Below are 27,265 nucleotides of genomic sequence, written 5' to 3' on the forward strand. Positions count from 1 at the left end.
GAGAGAGAGAGAATGATGCTACGAGAAAAGGTTGGTCGGTAATGCTGAAGAATTAACAAAACCACCTGAAGGTTTGGTAATTCCCATCCATAGCTGCAGGAGGGAAAGGAACGGTAAGGGGGAGGGGGTAAAGGGTGTGAAGAGTGTGGGCATGCGGGGGTTGAGGAGAGGAGGAGGAGGAGGAGGAGGAGGAGGAGGAGGAGGAGGAGGAGGAGCAAGAGGACAACCGGAGAAGGGCACAAGAAAGAAGAGGGACAACCTCTACAGAGGTTTTAAAGGTGGGTGCTGGGTTTCCCGACGACCAGTTGCTCCCTGGAAGCCTCACCATCGTTTTCCTTCGATCAAGTCTTGAGAATCAGAAGAAATAAAACAAGTCTTTTTCTGCTGCTGGACAACAATTGTGAGTCTTTTCGTGGTTTCAGTTCCAATGTAAATCATATAATTAAGTGTAAGGTATGGAGGTATATTCTCTGAGCAATTATGAACAACTCTACAATGAAATAAGCCAAGATATCAGTCTTTTAAGGACAATACCTTAATAAGTAAACTTAGGAAGGGTCAAAACTGTCATGGATTTATAACGTTTAAAAATGTGAGCAAAGGTCTAAATCATTTGCATTGCCAGATGTATTTCCCGGGGAAATTTCATTAAAAATGTTTTTAAGATAAGGACTCTTTTTTTTATGGTGGCTGCATAATTAGTGATTATAATATATATATATATATATATATATATATATATATATATATATATAATGAGAATATTCTTAACATTCATCTCCACTTGGTTTTCACAAATGCCGAGGGTAATTAAATTCCTGTTAGTTCGATACGAGGAAATATACGAAGAGAAGAAAAATTATTGTCTGTAACAGCAATTTCATGTCAGTAAATTATTTAAATATAAGCTTCATGAGCAGTAAGGCTAAGGAAAGTTCGGTAAGGTGTTCCTAAACGCCGTGGGAAAGATCGAATATAAAATCCCTCATTACTCTATGCATTCACAAGCAAAAGGAAGCTACGGTCATTATATACCATAACTACAGGAAGTTGCGGAATCTATTACAATACTGAGAAGTTACAGCTATCCACAAAATAAACGGAAGCACAACAGACATAAACACAAGTACCTTGGAGTAAGGAGAACATCCAATTAAATATGTAACTAAAGTACTTCCAACATCACAATAAGCAGACTATGACAAACAAATCAACTTCCAAAACAGAACCTGTACCTAATGTTTTCGTGGCTGAATAACTGCATTTCTTTATTCAGATGGCGCGCGGTATCAGCTTATGTATTTTCTGTTGAGTAAGCCCTAAATCTAAGCACATTATATTCATGTAGTGCTTCATCTACTTGAAACTCATCCCTCTCCTTGTGTAAGTAACTGTGTACGTACACAGCATGCAACATCGGCTATATGTAATTTCATTGTATAAGCCTATTCTTAATACAGACAAAATCATAAACAACTCATAATAACAAATTTTTCTCTCGCAGACATAAATCACTTCACTCTTTCGGATCAAATGCATATACACAAAAGATAAAAGAAATGGTAAGCTTAAAAAGGAAATCGGCCAAAAATAAAATGCTTGAAATTAACAGTAGTAAATTCTACACCCGCTATTATTTTTGCAATATCCATCATTTCTTTATTTATTCACAATCTGAACTGGAATTGGAATGGTCTCACCAAAAGCAAAACACAATATTCGAACGAACAGGTTCGCGGAATATCCTTTACATAAATATATTCATGTTCAACACGTGATATTTTAAATAAAAAATTTCAATTTCATTCGACTGCATGAACCACTAAAAAAAATATCTGACTGAATGAGCAATGCCTCCTGTTGAACATGCAAAAGGAACATTTCAATCACAGTTTGATGAAACCTCTCCAATGATAGCCCTGTACAGGGGTTTTAAAAGACTCGAATGTATGGGAGTAATTTTAAAAGTACATTTCATAATGGTGATGATTGCAACGCGTGTTACGTTGGCATAATCGCATTACAATTCGGAACAAACACAACCGCAAAATGAATCAGGTGGGACAACCAGAGGCTAAACAAGAATGTTTGCGTAATAGTTCATATGTGCTTAGATAATGCATTAATTCATTTCATTTGTGTTTCTATTCAAACGAATAATGTCCATCTGACTAACCTCTGTTATAAACCGATAATCGTAATGAATTAAATAACCATATTTTTAATTATTCCCGTTTTACAGAACCTAAAAATGAAGCCAGCAGTAAAAGTGGCCCAGCCAGCCATACTTCTCCTCTTCTTGGTTTGGTCAGGATCAGATTATGTTACGGCCGAAAAACTGTCCGTAATTCTACCCGGACAAAACACGGAATTCAACATCGGCGACGACCACAAACACGTCGACTTCGACATCAGGTCCAGCGGTGCCTTGGGCCTCAGCATACCCGTACCCCCGAATGGAGGACCGGCTGCGACTCCGAAGTCATCCCAGTTAGTGTTGGATGCCCCGCCTGCAGCCGTACCCACCTCTCCCCCGGGCATAAATGGAGGTGGTAGCGTCTTCGGGAACAACGGCGTCCTCTTTCCCGACACCAGACCAGCTATAAGTGGTGAGGCTTATTCAGCGCTTTTGCTTTTACGACGCCCTTCCCGCTGTGGCCAATCCTGCGGTGGCTCTTCTCCCATTAGGCGTTCCTTTCCCGGGGTGGGAAGCGGGAGAGAGATAAGGGAAAGGATGCGAGTAGCCCTTCAGCGCATACATAATTCCCTTCAGGTACTATTATTAGAAATACATCTCAAGGTCCTCACGCTTAAGCATTTGAATTCCTCACTGGGTCCCGGCAAGTGGAATAGATTTACGTACGAAAGATGAAGGGGGGGCCGCGGGGGGAGAGAAACCCTTCGTTTTACGAAGTGAGCAAGTGAGAGAAGGGAGAATTTCCTCCTCAGCTGTGGTGCGATAGAAATAGTACGGCATTTCCTTTCCTCATTGACGCTTCTTCCACTGGAGGCCGAGTGAAAGTAAAGGACTCAAGGTCATGTGCGTATCAATGACCGGAGAGACGGGGAGCAGACAGAGTTCTCACCAGACAGCTTGTCTATCACGCATTCCCTCAGGGATATCTCTTTTTTGTCGCTATTCAAAGACGACTTTTTTTTATTATCCTGTGGTTGAAGGGCATAAAGAGAGAGAGAGAGAGAGAGAGAGAGAGAGAGAGAGAGAGAGAGAGAGAGAGAGAGAGAGAGAGAGCCAGTGGAGATAAAAAAAAATCACAAAAAAATAACTGACATTCATTCCTTTCATTATATAAGCTCATCATAAATTCCATTACACCTGCCAATATTATAAATTTCCAAGTCTTCACTCGTAATAATCATTATTAACACAATGAAACATGTCTTTTCTCCGGACAATTTTAACTCTCACGAGACTTTCTAACACAGGAAAAACATAAAAATTTAATCATTTAAGCTCCAAAACAGTTCTGTTGACTCCAAATCATCCTACTAAAAGTTAAGGCCAATATTCCCTTGAAAACTCTCTCTCTCTCTCTCTCTCTCTCACATACACACACAAACATCTAGTCAGTCTAGTCTACGTAGCAATTGAACGTAAAAAATCAATTCGCGTTAATTTGACTCAAGAATCAAGTATAAATCTTGGCTTTCACGTTTCGGGAGTGAATTACTAAAATAGGCAGGCGATTTAACCAAGATTTTCTTAGCAAACACGATTCACAAGAGAAAACGTATTCTAAATAATAATCTACCTATTAAGCACATGATTTAATTTCTAAATAAGGAAAGAAAAACCTATCAACCAGCAATATGATACCATGCTACATGTTACGGTAATGCTCCAATGGCTATAAGTAAGCTCTGATGCCTTCGGAAGAGAGAGAGAGAGAGAGAGAGAGAGAGAGAGAGAGAGAGAGAGAGAGAGAGCTTCTGTTAACCATTTATTCTTTCTAGCAGGTTTATATCAGACCCCTGACCTAGCACCTGTGCCACAACCGTCGGTGCAAGACGCCTGCCAAGCCGAAACCGTCATCCTGACATCAACTGCAATAGTGACCTCAACAAGGCTCTCAATCTCGCAGGTCAGTGACGGGGGTTCTTCAAAACTTTTTCCTTATCTTCTGATAACATAAATAAAATCTCGGTGTTCAGTGTCAATAGAATACCCTCTTTGAATGGTCACTGTTCAAAATGCAGAATAAGAGAAGAAAAGGTTAAGAAGGGGTCAACTGTCTAATTTAATTTTAAGGCCGTTTAACGCTGTAAGCATGCTTTACCTTATACAATCATATTAGGTAATTTGATTGCAAATGTGAAAATCACAAACACAAGAGTCAACACGTGACCATTTCTTTTTTATTCATTTTTACTAAATCGTGATTCGCAAGACCCATAGAGTACAGCTTATTCACTTTTCTAATGGCTTTCTTGATAATGCACGCCTTGTAAAGCAATGAGGTTAAATGCTATTAAAGTCTTAGATTCTATTTTCAAAATACCCCTGTAAGCATAATCCATATCCCTCGGAAAAAGATTGCAGCTAACCATGATCTTTGCTTAGAACTCTTAGTAACTTAGCAATGGCTACTAGAAAAAGTGAAAGCTGGCTCCATATACATAGTAAACGCCCAATTCTGTCCGTTCTCTTATCTGGCAAGAGAAAATCTGCCACCTTCCGATACATATTTTATAATAATAGCTCGGAACAGGTCATTTAATCTGTTAAAGCACACTGAAGTATCCTTAGCTATTGACACCAATGTTTTGAGGTTTAATAGACGGCAAAATTCCTGTTTAGAAATATTCCACGTAAAGACTCGCTAGTAGGTATGGGGGCGGGTGCCCATACTACAGTCAAATATTCGTTAACGAAAGGTACATACAAAGGAAAAAAATCTTTGTTATGCATGGACTGGTCAATTTCACAGGCTCATCAAGTCCAAAAGGAAAATTGTCTTTGTATGGTTTTAATTTCCTGCTTTGAAAGATATACCGTCAATTGGGACTTCAGGCGAACTGATTCCACGTCTAGACTAAGAAGTTTGATGGTATTCAAGGATGTGAGTTACTAAATTTTCGGATGAAATTTTCCGAGGGTTGACGGTGGGAGAATATGAAGTTTCCTGCATACCAGTCAGATCATTTCTCCTTCATTTCTACATCGCTGAGCCTGTCGACTTTTAAGGGGCTTAAAGGGACTATTTCCTTTTTTCTTCGGAGGTCATAGAGATTGGCAAGAAGGGCTGATTTCTAAAGATTCAACTTTCTATGTTTCTTGCTAATATATGAAACTGAAAACTTTTATTTATTGTTTCTTAATATAACAGGAGCGTTATAAATGTATACCTCTTTATAAACAAAAACTATTTTCCCATCGTAATCGGATTTTGTAATCGTAACAACATTCAGCTGCTGTGGCATTCTGAAACCTCGGGAGCAGATTTTGCCCGTAGATAAACTTTAAGCGAGGCATCTTCAATGTAACAGTTACTTTTTGTAACAGTTACTTTTGGAATAATCTGTTGAACATTACAACGGAGTAAATATCCCTAAGTTCATCAGCTTGTTCTTCCAGGTTAAGGGGACAATTAGAGACATACATTTCATTGTTAGGCATACCTTAATCATTCTATATGGTTTTTATTAATAAATAATTGAAATTTATTGCTTTTATCCATTCATCTAATAAACTATATGACACACATATATTTTATATATATATATATATATATATATATATATATATATATATATATATATATATATATATATATATATATATATATATATATATATATATATATATATATATATATAAATTATATATATATTATATATATGTCATATAGTTTATTAGATGAATGGACAGAAGCAATAAATTTCAATTATTTATTAAAAAAAACCATATGGAATAATTAAGGTATGCTTAATAATGAAATGTATGTCTCTAATTATCCCCTGTGTGTGTGTGTATATATATATATATATATATATATATATATATATATATATATATATATATATATATATATATATACATACACAAACAGTATATATGGGCCTTCGACTTTCGGTGGTTCCATCCTCGCCTCAAATATTCAGAACAAAATTAACTCTTACGGAAGGACTGGGACTTCAGGTTCGTTTAAAAAAAAAAATCCAAAGTGTCTCTGCTGACACAAACAATAGATAAAGTACCTGGTGACTGTTCAACTGTGGTGGGCTGAATTAAAGTGGAAAATGACATGAGGCTCGCGACCTCATTACCAAAGGAACTAGTGCCAACCGCAGATTAAAGAACTTCTAAAGCTACTCCTGTAAGGTGAAGCCGTTTGTTGAAATAACAATGCAAGTTAAACGTAATTGAATAATGAAAAGAAAACATGACTGCATACCTTAGAATATCCTCATTTCTCTTTATTCAAAACGGAAAAATAACCGACGTTAATAATTTTCCCAATATATCCATACATCTCTGAATTACACAGGTGGTTGTTCCCACGACAGTGGTCCAAGACCGTGTTGTCACTTCTACAGACATCAGATACCAAAGCGTTTACAGGACGAACTACGTCACCGTGCAAGCTCCACCACAGGTCAGTAGATAGGGGGAAGTTTTCAAGTGTGTTTGTGAAGTTTTCTAAAGCGTGTTTGAGAAAAAAGAATGAACGCAGAAAAGAATAAAGGAATTCTGTCTTGCATTGTGACTAGACAACTATATACAATAAACCGTGTGCGAGTGTACATCTTTATACAAATACTTTTGCTTTTACACCTTAAACGCAGAGAGAGAGAGAGAGAGAGATTTATACTTCCTTTTGGGATATATCTTTGTTAAAGACGGCAAAACTTTTATGGTTTTTACTTTATGTAAATTCCAAGGGACACAACTGCAAAGTAGCTTAAAAGCGTAATTTTTCAAAAATGTTGATACTTTCATCTTGGGAGCAAGAAAAATTACAGTCAATAATGTAAAATTTTTTGCCTGAGAGAGAGAGAGAGAGAGAGAGAGAGAGAGAGAGAGAGAGAGAGAGAGAGAGAGAGAGAGAGAGAGAGAGAGAGGTTTAACTTCAGCTTTATGAACTCAGACCGAGCAAAATGATCCAGAAGCTGAAAATTCTAAATCGTGCCTTCACAAAATTTTTTCTCTTCCACAGACTAGAGTCGAAACCACAACTCTGACGTCAGAGGTTGTACGATCTGAAACGGTCTTCAGGACATCAACAAGAGTTCAGCAGCAATACTTTACAACCACCGAAGTACAAGTTCGTACTCAGGTAAGGCGGAGAGAGAATTATTTTAGATAAATAATATTCAACTATGAAAGCAAGGTAATTTGCCCGACGAATGCAAAAAACACAGGAAGCAACCCCGGTGCTTCCAAGACTAAATTGTCTGACCATCCACGTTCCAAATTTCGCAAAACTTGAGTGGTCTGATCAAGAAACTTTTTTTGTTTTTTGGTAACTTACACAAAGTGGAATAATTGAAAAAAAAACCTGCCTCCTGCATATAAAATCTAACGGTTCCCCTAAGGGGTTATCTGTTTATCCGTTGTGCCTTCATTGTTTTCGATAAGGTACAGTGCCTGCACTACGTACACTTGCACCGCCCAATTTGTTGATGAGTCTAAGATAGTTATTCAACAACAAAATATTAAAATCCTATACGATTGTTATTATAACATGGAACATGCTTAAAAGTTCACTGACTTGCAAAGCTGGCTTCGCCAGAATAAAACTCCCATATGTGAAAAAGAAAAGAAAATTATATAAAAACTACGTCTAAACCATTTCTGTCTCCACAAGCGCCAGTTCTGATGGATTGAAAAGCGACATAAAGCCATCCTTTGTGAAACACAATGCTCCTCCCAGTCCTTGGAACCGTTAGGCCTACCCGTTTTACAGGAAGATCTGTATGCTATCAAGCACATAAAATTTTACATAACCTGCATTTGAACGAGATTTTTCGTTTATAGCCTGCAGTAACATGGCCTATGATTTTCTCACAATCAGAATATACAAGCCGTCAAAAGCTTAGTTTGATAGTAATGAAGGTGGTGTCCTTAAACATGCAAATAAAACTATCTGTATTTCAACAGTACCATACAATCGTGTCCAATTACAAACATTTATTTCCACAAGTAATTACACAATGTATAAAGGTACATAAATACACGTTTTCAAACATATGCGCGTATGGGCGATGTGAATTAACAGTATAGTCAATATCTGCAGCGCTTCTCTAGTATACTATAAGTTCTTCAATAAATATATTAGTCCTATAAAGATAGGTTATTAACTATCAGACATCTCATTTAAAATGTTCACTCTGACAGGTCGTGACTTCTCAAGTGGTCGAACCAACTTACATCACAGTGACTTCGACGCAGATTCAGTACCAACCAAATACCTGCGAGGCTACCACAAGTACCTCCACTTACGCCGGTTACTCATACCCTACCCCGGGAGGCTCGGAGACCAACTACGAGAGCAGCTACGGGTCCGGCTCGTATGGCAGCAGCTACTACGGAAACGGCGGTGGCTCCAGCAGCTACTACGGAAATGGAGGATACTGGCTAGGTTCCCAGGGAAACGGGTACTATGGTGATTCCTACAAGAGACCTACCAGGCAAAGGACCAGGAACAAGGGGATCTTCGGAAAATGGTTCTAAAAAGAATGATTTTTCTAGCAGAGAAAACTACCTCCCTCTAGATTTTATGATGACCGCCAGAATTTGCAACATACAAAATATTCTGCACTGCATTGGTGAAGAAAAGGAATAATTATGAGCATGATACAAACTCGAGAAAAACCACATATACACACGCACTCTCTCTTTCTCTCTCTCTATATATATATATATATATATATATATATATATATATATATATATATATATATTATATATATATATATATACACACTCCTCTTAAAATGGCATAGCATATTATCTAGAAGGCTAAAATTTACTACCGTATTTTCTTGACTACAGTTCCTCTTTCTGATCTTTTCTCTCAACTGCAACAAGCCACCAAATACGGTAAAAAGTCCCTATGTGAATTAACATGGATTTCCTCGAAAACCCCACCTTTGTGTTGTTCTATTATTGTTGACTGAAAATAAAAGATCCAATTTTTCTAAAGCAGCACTTTCATTGTTACCTGATCTGCTGGTTATGTGCTTCCTCATAGGAAATATAAATCTTTGTGGCTGTAAACTTAAGGATGTTATATTTTCCAACTCAAACCATCTAAAATATCAAAGTATAAGCAAACAGCCACAGGGCACAAGTGGTATGGCTTTGTATTAATACAATAATGTGTGAAAAAATACAGCCCTTACATGCACACGTAGCCTACAAAAAAAAAAAAAAAATCCACTTTTAGAACGTGTTTTCGTCTACAATTTTATAAATGCACAAACTGTCGCCAAGCACTACCAAGTGGGACGAACCGAATCCTGAAGAAGAATTTGGTACCACAAAGTCTGATGTGGCTTATACAGTAGAATATCCACAAAAACCCAAATTCTTTATATCAGTGAGAAGGTATTCCTTTTTTTTTTTCCGGCCGAACAAAATGGAAGAATTAGGCGAGAGAGGAGAGTGTCTCAAGCCTTGACCTGCTCACTTCCTGGAATTGACAGTTAAAAGCCGACGAATGAGCAACTGGAGATTGATTGCTAAGAATTGAAGAGGAATGGTTGGCAACAAGAGATGTTGAAGGTTGAATAAACCGGACGTAAAGTGTATGTATGTATGTATATATATATATATATATATATATATATATATATATATATATATATATATATATATATATATATATATATATATATATATATATAATATATATATATAAATATATATATATCATATGCATATATATTATATATATACAATACATATATACATTATATATATATATTTATGTATATATATATATATATATATATATATATATATATATATATATATATATATATATATATAATAATTTATTTCGAGGTTGAGCAAGTTGGATATTAAACTACATTAGTAGCTTAATGCTTGTATATAAATCAGGGTGATGATAAAAATTTCTTTCATATATATTATATATATATATATATATATATATATATATTATACCAAACGTTTGATCTCTCTCTCTCTCTCTCTCTCTCTCTCTCTCTCTCTCTCTCTCTCTCTCTCTCTCTCTCTATATATATATATATATATATATATATATATATATATATGCATGCATATATATGCATATGTATAGAGCATCGAGTTAGGGGAAAAGGAGAATTCCTTTTATTTCCTTTCAATGTGCTTTATTACGCTGACGTTTCAGGACCATGTGTCCTATTTTCAAGCTATAAATTACAAAGACAACAAAATTAACAATACTCAGATTTTAAAAACGAGAAAAAAGTTTTTACATAAAAGTATAAAAAGAACCATAACAGAAAGCAACAATGGTTACCAAATAATGCTGGGGGCAAACGCTGAGTGACACTCAGGGTCCGTTTGGTTCCAACGGAAACTCACGAGAGGTATAGAGGTGTTGACGTGGACTGAGTATTTAATTGAGAACTAGTTGTTTAATAAAAAGAGATTCTAGTATTGACAGTTGGTACTCATTCGGAGCTTTGCCTATTATTTTGAAATCCTTGTAATTGATAATATATTTGCATTTTTTTCCCCATGGTCTCTTATGGATGAAAATTCGAGGTTTGATAATTTAGCGCCCGTTCGGTAACTTACGCCACGATGAGAGTCTAATCTCACCTTCAACAACCTACGAGTGGAGCCCACGTACTTCCCCAGGTCACACCTGGGGCAATTAAACAGGTATATGGCTCCTTAGGTCATCAAAGGGTGCAGACTTTCTTTATATTTAAACAGAGATTTGATTGTCATTGGATTATTAGGTATTAGTTTCAATTCGACAGCCGGTAAATATTTGTTTATTATTTGTCGTAGGTCTTGGTAAAAGTGTTTATCATCGATAAGCGGGACACTTGTATAGAAAGATAGTTTAGGTTCTGTTGGTATTCTGAATTTTGGTTGAAAAATATTATTTAAAAATTTGCTTTTCTGATACTCTTTACTTATGATTCTTAACATAGCTTTCTTACGTAACGGGCAAATCTCGGTACTTTAGTCCGGTAAAAGGATTTTCTGTTAATGCTCGGTACATTTGATTTATCCCAGCTTCAAATCTTTGTTTTGTTTAATTTTTGACAGCGTAGATTTGTTGAGTATCTATTTCCTTGCAGACATTTATAAAATACATTCAATAATGTAAGCCTATCAACTTTCTTCTACACTGTTTCATTTGACTGACTTGGAGAGAGAGAGAGAGAGAGAGAGAGAGAGAGAGAGAGAGAGAGAGAGAGAGAGAGAGAGAGAGCAGTGGCGGATTTAGGGGGAGCACCCCCCCCCTTCTCAGCTATGAATAGCGCCCCTAAGAGTGGATTATTATCAAACATCAATCTCAGCAAAAATCAAAACTTATAATAATATTAGTAGCGGTAGAGGATGTGATTGATAAGCTTACTTTAGAGGGCAAACATAGACTGGAATTTGTTCTTTGACTTTCCTGTTACTATGTGTGAAATGCCGAGTATGTTAGCATGACAACGCTTTACCCGGTTGACCGTTTGTGAAACATGTAAATTAAATAGGTTACCATTTACCTGTGCCAAATATGTATATTTCTTTTTACTTAACTGGTAATTTATGTACATTGCTTTATATGCTTAACTACTAGTATGCAACTAATGCAAGTATAGCAGATAATTTAACATTTGTGGTAAAGAATGGTATGAATGATATATATCTCAGTTTTGATCAATGGGAATTCTCTAACTGTTGACACTGGAACGTATTATATATTCCAATTTCAATCAATCAGTAGAGATCTGTAACTTGTTTCCATCTAACAAGAATTATTGGTTACAAATTTTTCTTATTAACCAACACAAAAGTACCAAAACTTAGCCCTAAATGCTTATGAAATGTTATGAGCCTTTGCCTTCTCCGGTGGTCGCTTTTTTAGGTGGTGTGGAGTCGGGCATCCTCTCCAGGGTCAGTGAACATCCAGGGGCCCCCCAACCACTGTCCATTCGCCGGTCACTTTTTTAGGCGGTGCAGAGTCGGGCATCCTCTCCAGGGTCAGTGAACATCCAGTGGCCCCAAAACTGCTGTCCATTCGCCAGCCTTTGCCTCCTCCAGCGGTCACTTTTTTAGGTGGTGCTGAGTCGGGCATCCTCTCCAGGGTCAGTGAACACCCAGCAGCCCCCCAACCGCTGTCCATTCGCCAGCCTTTGCCTCCTCCAGCGGTTGCTTTTTGTAGGTGGTGCGGAGTCGAGCATCCTCTCCAGGGTCAGTGAACATCCAGCAGCCCCACAACCACTGTCCATTTGCCAGCCTTTGCCTCCTCCGGCAGTTGCTTTTTTAGGTGGTGCTGAGTCGGGCATCCTCTCCAGGGTCAGTGATTATCCAGCAGCCCCCCAACCGCTGTCCATTTGCCAGCCTTTGCCTCCTCCAGCGGACGCTTTTTGTAGGTGGTGCGGAGTCAGGCATCCTCTCCAGGGTCAGTGAACATCCAGAGGCCCCCCAACCACTGTCCATTTGCCAGCCTTTGCCTCCTCCAGCGGTCACTTTTTGCAGGTGGTGCAGAGTCAGGCATCCTCTCCAGGGCCAGTAAACATCCAGCAGCCCCCCAACCACTGTCCATTTGCCAGCCTTTGCCTCCTCCGGCAGTCACTTTTTATAGGTGGTGTGGAGTCGGGCATCCTCTCCAGGGCCAGTGAACATCCAGCGGCCCCACAACTGCTGTCCATTCGCCAGCCTTTGCCTCCTCCGGCGGTTGCTTTTTGTAGGTGGTGAGGAGTCAGGCATCCTCTCCAGGATCAGTGAACATCCAGTGGTCCCCCAACTGCTGTCCATTCGCCAGCCTTTGGAGGATGCCCGACTCCGCACCACCTACAAAAAGCAACCGCTGGAGGAGGCAAAGGCTGGCGAATGGACAGCGGTTGGGGCTGCTGGATGTTCACTGACGCTGGAGAGGATGCCCGACTCAGCACCACCTACAAAAAGCAACCGCTGGAGGAAGCAAAGGCTGGCAAATGGACAGCGGTTGGGGGGCCGCTGGATGTTCACTGACCCTGGAGAGGATGCCTGACTCAGCACCACCTACAAAAAGTGACCGCTGGAGGAGGCAAAGGCTGGTGAATGGACAGCAGCTGGGGGGCCACTGGATGTTCACTGACCCTGGGGAGGATGCCAGACTCAGCACCATCTAAAAAAGCGACCACTGGAGGAGGCAAAGGCTGGCGAATGGACAGCGATTGGGGGGCGGCTGGATGTTCACTGACCCTGGAGAGGATGCCCGACCCCACACCGCCTAAAAAAGCGACCGCTGTAAATGAAAACTATTGTGCCTGCTTTGACTGTCAATCCGCACTTTTTTCTATCCGCACTTAGGTCTTAATAACTACTGATGCTAGAGGGCTACAATTTGTTATGTTGATCATCCACCCTCCAATAATGAAACATACCAAATTGCAGCCCTCTAGCCTCAGTGGTTTTTATTTTATTTAAGGTTAAATTTAGTCCTAATCGTGCTTCTGGCAACGCTATAGGACAGGCCGCCACCAGGCCGTGGTTAAAGTTTCATGGGCCGCGGCTCATATTGCATTATACCGAGACCACCAAAAGACAGATGTTTTCGGTGGCCTTGATTATACACTGTAGCGGCTGTACAGAAAACTCGACTGCATAAGGTTTGAATTGCCTGGTAAACAACTGCTTCGTATTGAAAACATTATTTAATCTTTACGTTCATTTTTTCAAGTTGTGCATTTATTTACCTCTGACATTTCATAACCTTTGTAGATACTAATGGAAAGTACAGAAGATAACTGTTAAGGTAAAAGCATTGGCAGCAGTCCATTACATTCGGTAGGTTTACGAAATATTTTTCCATCGTTTGCTAAAATTCACTTAGCAATTGATAAACACATTATTTCTTTCAAGAACTTCTTTGATATATGTGATCGTTTCTGCTAATAATGCAGGCAATATATATATATTTTTTTTAAAGAGTAGTTTTACCAGCATGCTTTAGATAAAACTCTTCTAGTTAATCATCTTATATGTAAAATATATTTGTAGTAAATTAGATTTCATCTAAGAAGCTGCAGTGTTGTTAAAATGTACTTATATAGGTATCCAGAATCATTTCGTCCCTTTTTTAGCAAAGTGTCAGATATGCATTTAAAAAAAATTTTTTTTTTTTAGTCATCGGTATCCATGGTGATTTTATCACTGATAACAGCTTGATCGATCTACAAAATTTGGCAGGTGACCATCATTTGACCAAAATTAGATAATATGGTAGGTTTCAAACCCGTACCCTTTCCCCCTTCCCTTTGTAATTTATGTGATAACAGCTTGACCGATCTAGACAAAAATTGGCAGGTGGCCATCATTTGACCCAACTTAGATAATAGGGTAGGTTTCAAACCCGTACCCCCTTTCCCTTCCCCCTCCCCTTTGTAACTTATGTGGTAAATAAATTGTATGGGTTTATCACACCTCCTTTCATGTACTCGATGCCATAGAAATATATTATTGAAAATGCTTTACTTCCGTGATTAATAATTCTGTATCAAGGTTTGTGTTTTGGGTTTAGTGGGGGTGTATTTAGGTTTACTGGAGGTGTGTGTTTAGATTTAGTGAGGGTGTGTTTAGGTTTAGTGGGATGTACTTAAGTTTAGTGGGGGTGTTTCAGATAGCCTAAGTGGGGGTGTGTTTAGGTTTAGTGGGGGGTAAATGGGACAGTCACCACAGTAATGTCTGGATAAAATGGACAGTCACCACAGTCATACCTGGAAAAAAGGGACAGTTAGCACAATAATACCTGGATGAAAGGGACAGACTGCACAGTAATACCTGGGGGATGGGACCGTCACCACAGTAATGTCTGGATAACATGGACAATCACCACAGTAATACCTGGATAAAAGGGACAGTCTCAGCACAGTAATACCTGGATAAAAAGGTCAGGCAGCACAGTAATACATAGATAAATGGGACAGTCACCACAGTAATGACTGGATAAATGGAACACTCACTACAGTAATACATGGATAAATGAGACAGTCACTGCAGCAATATCTAGATAAATGTGACAGTTACAACAGTAATATCAGGATAAAAGGGACAGTCAGCACAAGGACGTGCAGGAAAATATTTGAGTCCTTCACAGTTTTCCTGGGCAGGGCAGGGTTGGTCAACTAGTATATATATATATATATATATATATATATATATATATATATATATATATATATATTATATATATATATAATATATAAACAGGAAATGATGAATTCCGCAATAAACCAATTTGATAACTCTTCCATCCCCCTCACATCAAAATAGTGAAACTCTGCTCCCGTCAGGTTTTCCCCGGCTCATTCAGTTTGCAGCTTTTCAAGAGGCTAACGAGTCATCACCTGAGAAATACTGTTCCTTAACTTCCTTCCCTTCTTTTCTCCCTTGGCTTTCACAGAGCTGAGCTTAATGTGGGCATAGTATTGCCGGTCTCAGTCTCTTAGCTTTAAAAAAATAAGTAACGGCAAGGTACTTATCTTGAGGCAGAGCTTGTAATTGACAGGCTTACTCTGCTGTTTAAGCAACAAACGTGAGATATATGTGTAACTATTTTAGGTTAATTAGGTGTTAGGTTACCTATGACCCTTCAATAGACAACAGGAAAGCAAATTATACTAAACAACGCTCTCCCGGGGACGAGATGCCATAGTCAGCTGAATGGTCATTAATAATATCATTTGCCTTTAAGATATTGGTAAGGATTAGAACAAAAAGTGTTTATTTTAAATATTAGCAATTAATTTTGCCGTGAATCGTCACAGGACATTCTCGGGTTATTTTGCCCAACTCTTCTTTTGACATGCACAACAACTAGGTCCACAGGTTTATCATGTATGTGAAGGAGAGTATTAATGACTCTAGTATTTATAGCAAAGTCCAGCGCTCTTTGCAGTTAAGCCCCGCCCACTGCTTACGTCATGACCATCCCTTAAAGCTAATTGGTTGGCAACCGTTTCGAAAAGTTGGTTAATCTGTGGCTCTTTTCTTGTTCATTAATACTGCAATGGTTGTTGTACCGAACTAAAATACGTTCTGCAGGTTATCAAAAGGAAACGTTATTTTATCCCCTGAAATAAAATCGTAATACGCATCTCAATAAAGGTGGTAAAAAAAAAGGAAAATATAAACGAAGTCAGGAGTGTTCCGCGATGCTAGAGTGTTGTGTTTCGTAAATGAAGTTCACCTGAATACGGAGGTGACACAAGGAATGTCTGCGTTCGAATCGGTGCACTTAAATCACTGGACAGTGATAATTACCGTCTGATATTGTCAAGCGTGTTCACCATTCTAAACTTAAACACAAAGACTTTCTCAGAGCTACGCAGACTGATATTTCATATTGATTTCAGGAAATTTTACAACTTTTTAACAGTCATAAAATCCATTTCATTGCAATCGTTGACACATTCGGAGGGATGACAAGCAGTGACGGCACTCTACAATATAATAGGCTGTACGAGTCGTATTGGATATAATTTGCTGAGAATTTTCTTAAGGACGTTATCTGCTTTCGAAATAACAGGATCATAAAAATGGACGTAGACCTATAATGTCCTATTTCTTTTTGTCGGTACTCACTCATGGTGTTTGGATTATAGGCCTATCTTATACTCAGTCGTTTTATTGTGGTTATTCTTATTTTTGTTTTTGTTGTTATGGTGCTTGTGGTTTTGTCTTCGAAAACTTTTCATGTGATGACCTAGCACTGCAGAATAAACAGACCTATTCATAAAACACTGGTGTAAGGAATTATCTGCCTACTCTTGTTAATTGAAATTTAGTCATTTGTTTTAATTAAAAGTAATCGGGATCTTTACGAATACAGTCTACGCTAAATATTCTCCTAACAACAGAGAGAGAGAGAGAGAGAGAGAGAGAGAGAGAGAGAGAGAGAGAGAGAGAGAGAAATTTACTGACTCATGTATCCTTTTGTCCAACAGGGTAACCTATAAGAACTCTCCCAAAAGCAAATGAATATCATGGGCTACTCGCAGACTGGTTTGGATCATCTCATACATAACTTTTTCAGCTATCAATTATTTTTTCTTATTTCGTTACGTACCTTATGATGCCTTCCTACCATAGCCTTCATTTTCGTAGAAATGCTACAGCAGCCTTATATTCACTATCACAGTAATATAATTTGTTATCCCTTTTGTAAATATATTTTCAATATATTTCACTGAAAGCAGTTTGACAGTTGTGTTTAAGGCTGAGACAGTCATGCTCTATTTCCAACAGACACGGGAAGAAAACAATTTGCAATAAGAAACTGACGTGTTAGGCCCATGCTCTGTCATGTCTCAAAATATAAGAATTTAATGTGTAGTCCTATGACCTGTCATTGCCTCAGTATATAAGAAATTGACGTGTAGGTCTATGCCCTGTCATTGCATCAAAATGTAAAAATTTGATGTGTAGTCCTATGACCTGTCATTGCCTCAAAATATAAGAAAGTGACGTGTAGGCCTAACCTCTCAATGATATTAACATTTGACATGGCTGCATAAGTCTATGCTTCATTTCAATTAATGTGGTCTATGTGGGATCGCTTATTTAGGCCAACACCAATTTAAAAATAAAAAAGCAAGATGCTTGTATAATTAGGCTCCGCATGATAAAAACAAAACAAAAAAAGATGCGCAGATCCAAGATCTTCCTAATGATATATAACTTAATATATCTTTAATCGGAGATATTACTTGTACACTTCAAAACTCCGGGAACTCAAATCTGTGGTCATCATTCATGGCCGAACGGAGTCAAATCCGTACTGGTAATCATTTGGACTGTTAACTAGTGTGACGTCATTCACCCCTCGAGATCTAGCCAATCAGTGGCGTGCAGTGGGCGGGGCTTAGCTGCAAAGAGCGGTGGACTCTGCTATAGTAAAATACAAAATCAAAGAAAGGTTACACTCGAGAATAATTTTTTATAAACTACGCTACCATAAAAAAACACTACTCAAAAAAGAAAACATAGTGACTTAAAACTAATACAATTCAATGAATTACAATAGCCAATAAAACTAAGGAAAACAAACTCAAGGCGAGATAAAATAAAATCAAATAAATCACAGAACTAAGAAATATGAAAAAAAGACCAACACAAAAAAAAATTACACAATAGATAAATTTGCTTCGTGACTGGAAGGCGAAAGCGGATAGGAAATCAGTAGATTATAGATAAAGGAAAGGAAGACTGATCTTGGTTGAGTTGTGGCTTAAGTTTGTGAATATATATAGATTCTAAAATCCTTAAATCAGACATTATTGAACCAGAATCTACAATTTTAAAATCCCTTATACTTAGTCTTGCCTGATTGCATCTACTGCAATGTTCACGGATGGAAGACTGCTGCTTGACTGCTAAGTCTCTACATGCCCTGTCACTGATCCCTGCATGCTGGCAGTATCTCGTTTTGAGCGCCTTTATGGAACTACCCAAATACCCAACTTGGCAGTTGGGGCATGTATAATAGTAAACAATACTAGAACGCAATAAATCAGGCAGTTTATCTTTGAAAGGTAGTAAGCTTTTTATTGTAAAATCATTACTAAAAATGAATTTAAAAGTAATCTGTGGCTAAAATCTGTCAAAACAGTATTTCAGTTCCCTCTCAAGTTGCTTCATTGGTACACCAATGTAAGGTAATTTGCAATAAAAAAACTAATTTAGGAACTGCAACAACTGGCATTTTAGGACTGTAAACACCTTCCAGAAACAGCCTAATATGTTTAAAGACCAAATTGGCTGGATAACCATTATCTGCGAAAAATTTTACCAAGAATTCCATCTCCTCATGAAACAAAGTGAAATTGGAGCATAAATTATAAGCCCTGTAGATTAAGGTATTAACTGCATTTACTTTGAAAATGTTTGGACTGACTAAAAAACTCAAACCTAATCCTGAAAAAGTGGGTTTTCTGTAAACATAGAATGAACTTTCGGATTTGCCAATGAAAATATCTAAAAATGGCATCTTATTATTCATCTCCCTATCAAAAGTAAATTTTATATTTTCATGTTTGCTATTTAGGCAGTGAAGAAAACTATTAGCCTGGTGTTCATTTTCAAAAATTAAAATAGTATCATCTACAAATCGCTTACAGAGCAAAGGTTTGAAATGTGATGGGCAATCCTCCAACCACTTTCCCTCATGAAAACCTAAAAACAAATTAACAAAAGTACATGAAATTGGGCTACCCATTGCTGCCCCATTTACTTGTAAATACAACTCATCATTAAACATGAAGTATGTATCTTTACATGTTGCCTGCAAATGTTTTGAACTTAATCCTAGGCAAATCTCGGGAAGTGTTCCCATCCTTACATATTTCATTCACTGCTAAGTCAGTGATTTCATTAAGAGGCATGTTCGTAAATACAGATTCAATATCAAAACCGCATAAAAAATGATTTTGAGGTATATTCAAATGCTTTAAGTCATTTTACTCATTCATGTGATTTTTTTTAGAGAATAAGTAGTGTCTGTTATAGTACTCAAAAATGTTACTCAGAATTTCGCTAAATTATATGATGGGGTATTGTAAGAAGCAATGACCGGTCTTAAGGGAACGTTCGGTTTATGGATCTTCGGTAATCCGTATAAAATAGCCGAGGAACAACCACTTGCATAACAGTTGTGGTATTCTTCATTTGAAATATAATGACCTTTTTTCAAAAAATTAAGCGACCTGTTTATTTTATCCTCATTCAGTATATTCCTGGGGTAGGGGTCTGCATGTGGCATTTTCTTAAATTTAGTAGTCATTAAGGATAACATTTTATCAATGTACTCCTCTCTGTTCTGAACGACTAATAATCAGTGAATTATTCTTTCCTAAATTCTTTAGCAAGTTAATATCATCCTTAGTAAAAATCGGGCACATGATAAACTTGAAATTATAGAAAAATTTGTAAGCTAATGAGGATAAAATAAACAGGTCGCTTAATTTTTTTGAAAAAAGGTCATTATATTTCAAATGAAGAATACCACAACTGTTATGCAAGTGGTTGTTCCCCCTCTATTTTGTACGGATTACCGAAGATCCATAAACCGAACGTTCCCTTAAGACCGGTCGTTGGGGGCAATACCATAGCCTTAAAATCTTTTCCCGGGATTCAAAAGAAAGGAAATATTTTGAGAATTTAAGTCTGTTAAGTGTCAAGCAAAAATTTAGACCAAAATAGTAAAAACTTCTGTCTTTCAGATAATTCGTAACCAGAACAATTAAAAACTACCCTAGAATTAAAAGTCACATGATGTTAACGCGTAGCGTCCACCCAAGTCCGAAATTTCCCTGTTGTGCACTTCCCGTGTGTTGCTACAATATTTAGTCACATTTTTATTTGCTGCATTTTTGAGTACACAAAAATCGATAAAAGACACAGTCTCCTTTAAGCGACCTTCCATCTCAATAAAAAAAACTAGGTCGAGAGATGGGAAGAGGAAGAAATGCCAGCGGACTGTGAGGAGACTAATGGTGTATATATAAAAGCAAAAGGGAGATGTCATGTGGCAACTACAGAGGAATTAAACGAACAGACCATGGATTGAAAATTTTAAGAGAGGATACTGGATGGGAGATGAAGAGAAATTGTAAAGGTCGGGAAACAGCAGTATGGATTCATGAGAGGAAGAGCTACAGGCAAAGAGGCCGGAGGGAAGCCAGGAGTTTTATTGTGCATTTATAGACCTGGAGAAAGCAGAAGTGACGTTTTGGTGTTTGAGGAAGAGGAAAGCCCCAGAAAAGTTGGTTAGGCTGGTCGAGATGACATATCAGAGAATGAACGCAAAAGATGGTATGGGCATGTGCTAAGGATAGATGACGAGGAGGGAGTGAAGAAAGCTTGGGAAGAACCTGTTAGAGGAAGAAGATCGAGACGGAAACAGAGAATTAAATGGCGAGATAAAGTGAAGGAAGATATGAAGAGAAGAGGTTTGGTGGAGGATGATGCCTTTGATAGAAGGCAGTGGAGAAGGTGCATCAGGCAACCGACCCCTCTCTCCCCTCTCTCTCTCTCTCTCTATCTCTCTCAGCCAGAATCCTTCTCGTCTTCAGTTTATTACTATACTAACGCGAGGTCTTCTGAAGCCCCAATGAAGCTGGATTCGGGGCCAGGATCCTTCACATATATTATAACACTAACAGAGGTCCTGTGAAGCTCCTCGAAGCTGGACTTGAAGCCTGAATCTTCTCCTCCTCCTCCTCCTTCTCCTACCCGTCTTCAGAAGTACCAGAGGCATATTCGAAAACTAAGGTATACATCAATCACCAAGAGTTGTTAAGCACAAGGTCGACACAGACGAAAGTTGCAGTCCAAGAAACAAGGAAAGGGGAAAAGGGTTTGCCAGCGCCAACAGGCCAGAGATCCCCTGGATAAGAGAAGCAGAAAGAAGGGAACAAGATCCTCATAAATCAAGATCAACAAATCAGAACTAACTTTCCTCCTGCTCATTATTTTGCACCTCTTAAAGTGGTGACCCCAGAGTGGTTCCCGGAGCCATTGACTCAGACGGCGACTTAGTCTTGGCTCCATGAACTAATCCACGCCCTAACGGACTAAATACGGCGCTGTAACAAGCGTTCGGGCGTGCTGACTCTCGTCGGCAAATCACCAGCGTCATTAGCGGACCCACACGGCGCACTCCCAAGTGTGTATTGACGCGAGTACCCACTCCAATTAAGAGGGCAATAGTGAGCATGGACACGGAGTTTCCTGTGCAAGTATGTGTAAATGTGTATGTGAGTGAGTGGTATGTGAGCGCGCTCAATTGTTTGTGTGTATGCAAGGGGGTGTATATGAGGGGGTGGGTGGTAGGTAGGTAGGAAGGTGGGAGAGGGTAGGGATAGGTAGGTAGGAGGGAGGGAAGGTGGGTGTAAGAGTATGCAAGATTTTGTGAGTACTTGCAGTGTTCCTCTTCATTTCTGAATTTTTTCCTCATCCTTGTTTTCTCATATTTTTCTTTTTTCTTGCAAGATTTTCCTCAACACCTTGTTTCGCAACGGGCGGGAAGGCGGCGACCAGCAGTTGGGGGCTGCTGGGACCATGACCCGCCACACCACCCGTACGACCGAGCAAAGAAGAACCGCGCCGCCGACACCTGGAGGCTGCATACAAGCGCGGGAAGGGCGGCGACCAGCAGATGGGGGCTGCTGGCGCTCCACCGACCCGCCACACCACCGACAGGACAGCCAAGAGTAGCCGCCGCCGACATCCGGAGACTGCAACGGCGGGAAGGGCGGCGACCAGCAGTTGGGGGCTGCTGGCCGCTCCACCCGACCCGCCACACCATCGACAGGACCAAGCCAAGAGAGCCGCCGCCGACATCTGGAGACCTGCAACGGCGGGAAAGGCGGCGACCAGCAGTTGGGGGCTGCTGGTCACCGACCCGCCACACCACCGACAGACCACGATTTCAGAGGAGCCGCGCCGACATCTGGGAGACCAACGGGCGGGAAGGGCGGCGACCAGCAGTTGGGGCTGCTGGCGGTCACCGGACCCGCCACACCACCGACAGGACCAAGCCAAGAGGAGCGCCGCCGACACCTGGTGGAGACCTGCAATGGCCGGGAAGGCGGCGACCAGCAGTTGGGGGCTGCTGGCGCTCACCCAACCCGCCACACCACCGCGACCAGCCAAGAGGAGCCGCCGCCGACATCTGGAGGAGACCTGCAACGGCCGGGAAGGGCGGCGACCAGCAGTTGGGGCTGCTGGCGGTCACCCGGACCCGCCACACACCACCGACAGGACCAAGCCAAGAGGAGCCGCGCCGACACCTGGTGGAGACCTGCAACGGGTGGGAAGGCGGCGACCAGCAGTTGGGGGCTGCTGGCGGTCACCGGACCGCCACACCACCGACAGGACCGAGCCAGAGGAGCGCCCGACACCTCTGGAGACCGCCGCAGCGGGCGGGAAGGGGCGGCGACCAGCAGTTGGGGCTGCTGGTGGAGACCCGCCACACCACCGATCTGACCACGCCAAGAGGAAAGGCTGACATCTGGAGACCAGCAGTTGGGGGCGACCAGCAGTTGGGGGCTGCACGGACCCGCCACACCACCGACAGGACCAGAGCCAAGAGGAGCCGCCGCCGACACCTGGTGGAGACCGCAACGGCCGGGAAGGGTGGCGACCAGCAGTTGGGGGCTGCTGGCGCCACCCGACCCGCCACACCACCCGACCATTCACGACACCACCGACAGGAAAGGCGGCGACCAGCAGTTGGGGGCTGCTGGCGCTCACGCAACCCGCCACACCACCTGGTGGAGACAAGAAAGCCGCCGCCCGACATCGGGAACGGCGGCGGGAAAGGCGAGCGACCAGCAGTTGGGGGCTGCTGGCGGTCACCGGACCCGCCACACCACCGACAGGACCAAGCCTGAGAGGAGCCGCCGCCGACACCTGGTGGAGACCAGCAGCGGCGGGAAAGGCGGCGACCAGCAGTTGGGGGCTGCTGGCGGTCACTGGACCCGCCACACCACCGACAGGACCAAGCCTAGAGGAGCCGTCGCCGACACCTGGTGGAGACCCGCAAGCGGCCGGGAAAGGCGGCGACCAGCAGTTGGGGGCTGCTGGCGGTCACCGGACCCGCCACACCACTGACAGGACCAAGCCAAGAGGAGCCGTCGCCGACACCTGGTGGAGACCCGCAGCGGCCGGGAAAGGCGGCGACCAGCAGTTGGGGGCTGCTGGCGGTCACGGACCCGCCACACCACCAACAGGACCAAGCCAAGAGGAGCCGCCGCCGACACCTGGTGGAGACCCGCAGCGGCCGGGAAAGGCGGCGACCAGCAGTTGGGGGCTGCTGGCGGTCACTGGACCCGCCACACCACCGACAGGACCAAGTCAAGAGGAGCCGCCGCCGACACCTGGTGGAGACCCGAAACGGCCGGGAAAGGGCGGCGACCAGCAGTTGGGGGCTGCTGGCGGTCACCGGACCGCCACACCACCGACAGGACCAAGCCGAGAGGAGCGGCTGCCGACACCTGGTGGAGACCTGCGACAACGGCCGGGAAAGGCGGCGACCAGCAGTTGGGGGCTGCTGGCGGTCACCGGACCCGCCACACCACTGACAGGACCAAGCCAAGAGGAGCCGCCGCCGACACCTGGTGGAGACCCGCAACGGCCGGGAAAGGCGGCGACCAGCAGTTGGGGGCTGCTGGCGGTCACCGGACCCGCCACACCACCGACAGGACCAAGCCTCAGAGGAGCCGCCGCCGACACCTGGTGGAGACCCGAAGCGGCCGGGAAAGGGGGCGACCAGCAGTTGGGGGGGCTGCTGGCGGTCACCGGACCCGCCACACCACCGACAGGACCAAGCCCAGAGGAGCCGACGCCGACACCTGGTGGAGACCCGCAACGGCTGGGAAAGGCGAGCGACCAGCAGTTGGGGGCTGCTGGCGGTCACGGACCCGCCACACCACCGACAGGACCAAGCCAGAGAGCCGCCGCCGACACCTGGTGGAGACCCGCAACGGCCGGGAAGGGTGAGCGACCAGCAGTTGGGGGGCTGCTGGCCGGTCACCGGACCCGCCACACCACCGACAGGACCAAGCCTAGAGGAGCCGCCGCCGACACCTGGTGGAGACCCGAAACGGCCGGGAAAGGTGAGCGACCAGCAGTTGGGGGGCTGCTGGCCGGTCACCGGACCCGCCACACCACCGACAGGACCAAGCCTAGAGGAGCCGCCGCCGACACCTGGTGGAGACCCGCAACGGCCGGGAAAGGCGAGCGACCAGCAGTTGGGGGGCTGCTGGCCGGTCACCGGACCCGCCACACCACCGACAGGACCAAGCCTAGAGGAGCCGTCGCCGACACCTGGTGGATAACGGCCGGGAAAGGCGGCGACCAGCAGTTGGGGGCTGCTGGCGGTCACGGACCCGCCACACCACCGACAGGAAGGAGACACCTGATGGAGACCATGGCGGGCGGTAAAGGCGGCGACCAGCAGTTGGGGGCTGCTGGCGGTCACCGGACCCGCCACACCACCGACAGGACCAAGCATAGAGGAGCCGCCGCCGACACCTGGTGGAGACCCGCAACGGCCGGGAAAGGCGAGCGACCAGCAGTTGGGGGCTGCTGGCGGTCACCGGACCCGCCACACCACCGACAGGACCAAGCAGAGGAGCCGTCGCCGACACCTGGTGGAGACCCGCAACGGCCGGGAAGGGCGGCGACCAGCAGTTGGGGGCTGCTGGCGGTCACCGGACCCGCCACACCACCGACAGGACCAAGCGCCAGAGAGGAGCCGTCGCCGACACCTGGTGGAGACCTGCAAGCGGCGGGAAAGGCGAGCGACCAGCAGTTGGGGGCTGCTGGCGGTCACCGGACCCGCCACACCACCGACAGGACCAAGCCAAGAGGAGGAGCCGCCGCCGACACCTGGTGGAGACCTGCAACGGCCGGGAAAGGCGAGCGACCAGCAGTTGGGGGCTGCTGGCGGTCACCGGACCCGCCACACCACCGACAGGACCAAGCCGAGAGGAGCCGCCGCCGACACCTGGTGGAGACCCGCAACGGCCGGGAAAGGCGAGCGACCAGCAGTTGGGGGGCTGCTGGCCGGTCACCGGACCCGCCACACCACCGACAGGACCAAGCCGAGAGGAGCCGCCGCCGACACCTGGTGGAGACCTGCAACGGCCGGGAAAGGCGAGCGACCAGCAGTTGGGGGGCTGCTGGCCGGTCACCGGACCCGCCACACCACCGACAGGACCAAGCCAGAGGATCCGCCGCCGACACCTGGTGGAGACCGCAACGGCGGGGGAAAGGCGGCGACCAGCAGTTGGGGGCTGCTGGCGGTCACGGACCCGCCACACCACCGACAGGACCAAGCCAGAGGAGCCGCCGCCGACACCTGGTGGAGACCCGCAACGGCCGGGAAAGGGGCGACCAGCAGTTGGGGGCTGCTGGCGGTCACGGACCCGCCACACCACCGACAGGACCAAGCCTAGAGGAAGAGCCGCCGACACCTGGTGGAGACCTGCAGCGGCTGGGAAAGGCGAGCGACCAGCAGTTGGGGGCTGCTGGCGGTCACCGGACCCGCCACACCACCGACAGGACCACGCCAAGAAGCCGCCGCCGACACCTGGTGGAGACCTGCAACGGCCGGGAAGGGTGAGCGACCAGCAGTTGGGGGCTGCTGGCGGTCACGGACCCGCCACACCACCACCGACAGGACCAAGCCTAGAGGAACCGCCGCCGACACCTGGTGGAGACCCGAAAACGGCCGGGAAAGGTGGCGACCAGCAGTTGGGGGCTGCTGGCGGTCACCGGACCCGCCACACCACCGACAGGACCAAGCCAAGAGGAGCCGCGCCGACACCTGGTGGAGACCCAACGGCCGGGAAAGGCGGCGACCAGCAGTTGGGGGCTGCTGGCGGTCACCGGACCCGCCACACCACCGACAGGACCAAGCCAAGAGGAGCCGCGCCGACACCTGGTGGAGACCTGCAACGGCGGGAAAGGCGGCGACCAGCAGTTGGGGGCTGCTGGCGGTCACCGGACCCGCCACACCACCGACAGGACCAAGCCTAGAGGAGCCGCCGCCGACACCTGGTGGAGACCTGCAACGGCCGGGAAAGGCGAGCGACCAGCAGTTGGGGGGCTGCTGGCCGGTCACCGGACCCGCCACACCACCGACAGGACCAAGCCTAGAGGAGCCGCCGCCGACACCTGGTGGAGACCTGCAACGGCCGGGAAAGGCGAGCGACCAGCAGTTGGGGGCTGCTGGCCGGTCACCGGACCCGCCACACCACCGACAGGACCAAGCCTAGAGGAGCCGCCGCCGACACCTGGTGGAGACCCGAACAGCGGCTGGGAAAGGCGGCGACCAGCAGTTGGGGCTGCTGGCGGTCACCGGACCCGCCACACCACCGACAGGACCAAGCCAAGAGAGGAGAGCCGCCGACACCTGGTGGAGACCCGCAACGGCCGGGAAAGGCGGCGACCAGCAGTTGGGGGCTGCTGGCGGTCACCGGACCCGCCACACCACCGACAGGACCAAGCCAAGAGGAGCCGCCGCCGACACCTGGTGGAGACCCGCAACGGCGGGAAAGGCGGCGACCAGCA

General features: G+C 44.3%; 1 protein-coding gene across 2 annotated transcripts; it reads left to right on the top strand.

Annotated features, from left to right (window-relative positions):
• Nucleotides 1-247: 247 nt before the first annotated feature.
• Nucleotides 248-8,879, top strand: LOC136844455 (uncharacterized). Of its 2 annotated transcripts, none has more exons than XM_067113706.1 (6): nt 248-400; nt 2,243-2,609; nt 3,973-4,100; nt 6,507-6,614; nt 7,176-7,295; nt 8,357-8,879. In XM_067113706.1, the coding sequence occupies exons 2-6, from the start codon at nt 2,252-2,254 to the stop codon at nt 8,690-8,692; spliced, it is 1,050 nt and encodes a 349-aa protein (XP_066969807.1). In that variant the 5' UTR covers nt 248-400; nt 2,243-2,251; the 3' UTR covers nt 8,693-8,879. The 2 variants fall into 2 exon arrangements, with proteins under 2 accessions (XP_066969807.1, XP_066969808.1); XM_067113707.1 differs by having other exon boundaries at nt 3,976-4,100.
• Nucleotides 8,880-27,265: the final 18,386 nt, after the last annotated feature.

This window comes from Macrobrachium rosenbergii, chromosome 12 (genome assembly GCF_040412425.1).
Source record: "Macrobrachium rosenbergii isolate ZJJX-2024 chromosome 12, ASM4041242v1, whole genome shotgun sequence".
Classification (NCBI taxonomy): Eukaryota; Metazoa; Arthropoda; class Malacostraca; order Decapoda; family Palaemonidae; genus Macrobrachium; species Macrobrachium rosenbergii.

Excerpts from the sequence above, each read along its gene's own strand:
- LOC136844455 (XM_067113706.1), top strand. The coding sequence starts at position 2,252 with ATGAAGCCAGCAGTAAAAGTGGCCCAGCCAGCCATACTTCTCCTCTTC. Across the intron at positions 2,610-3,972 it reads CACCAGACCAGCTATAAGTG|CAGGTTTATATCAGACCCCT; the intron begins GTGAGGCTTATT and ends TATTCTTTCTAG. Across the intron at positions 7,296-8,356 it reads AAGTACAAGTTCGTACTCAG|GTCGTGACTTCTCAAGTGGT; the intron begins GTAAGGCGGAGA and ends TCACTCTGACAG.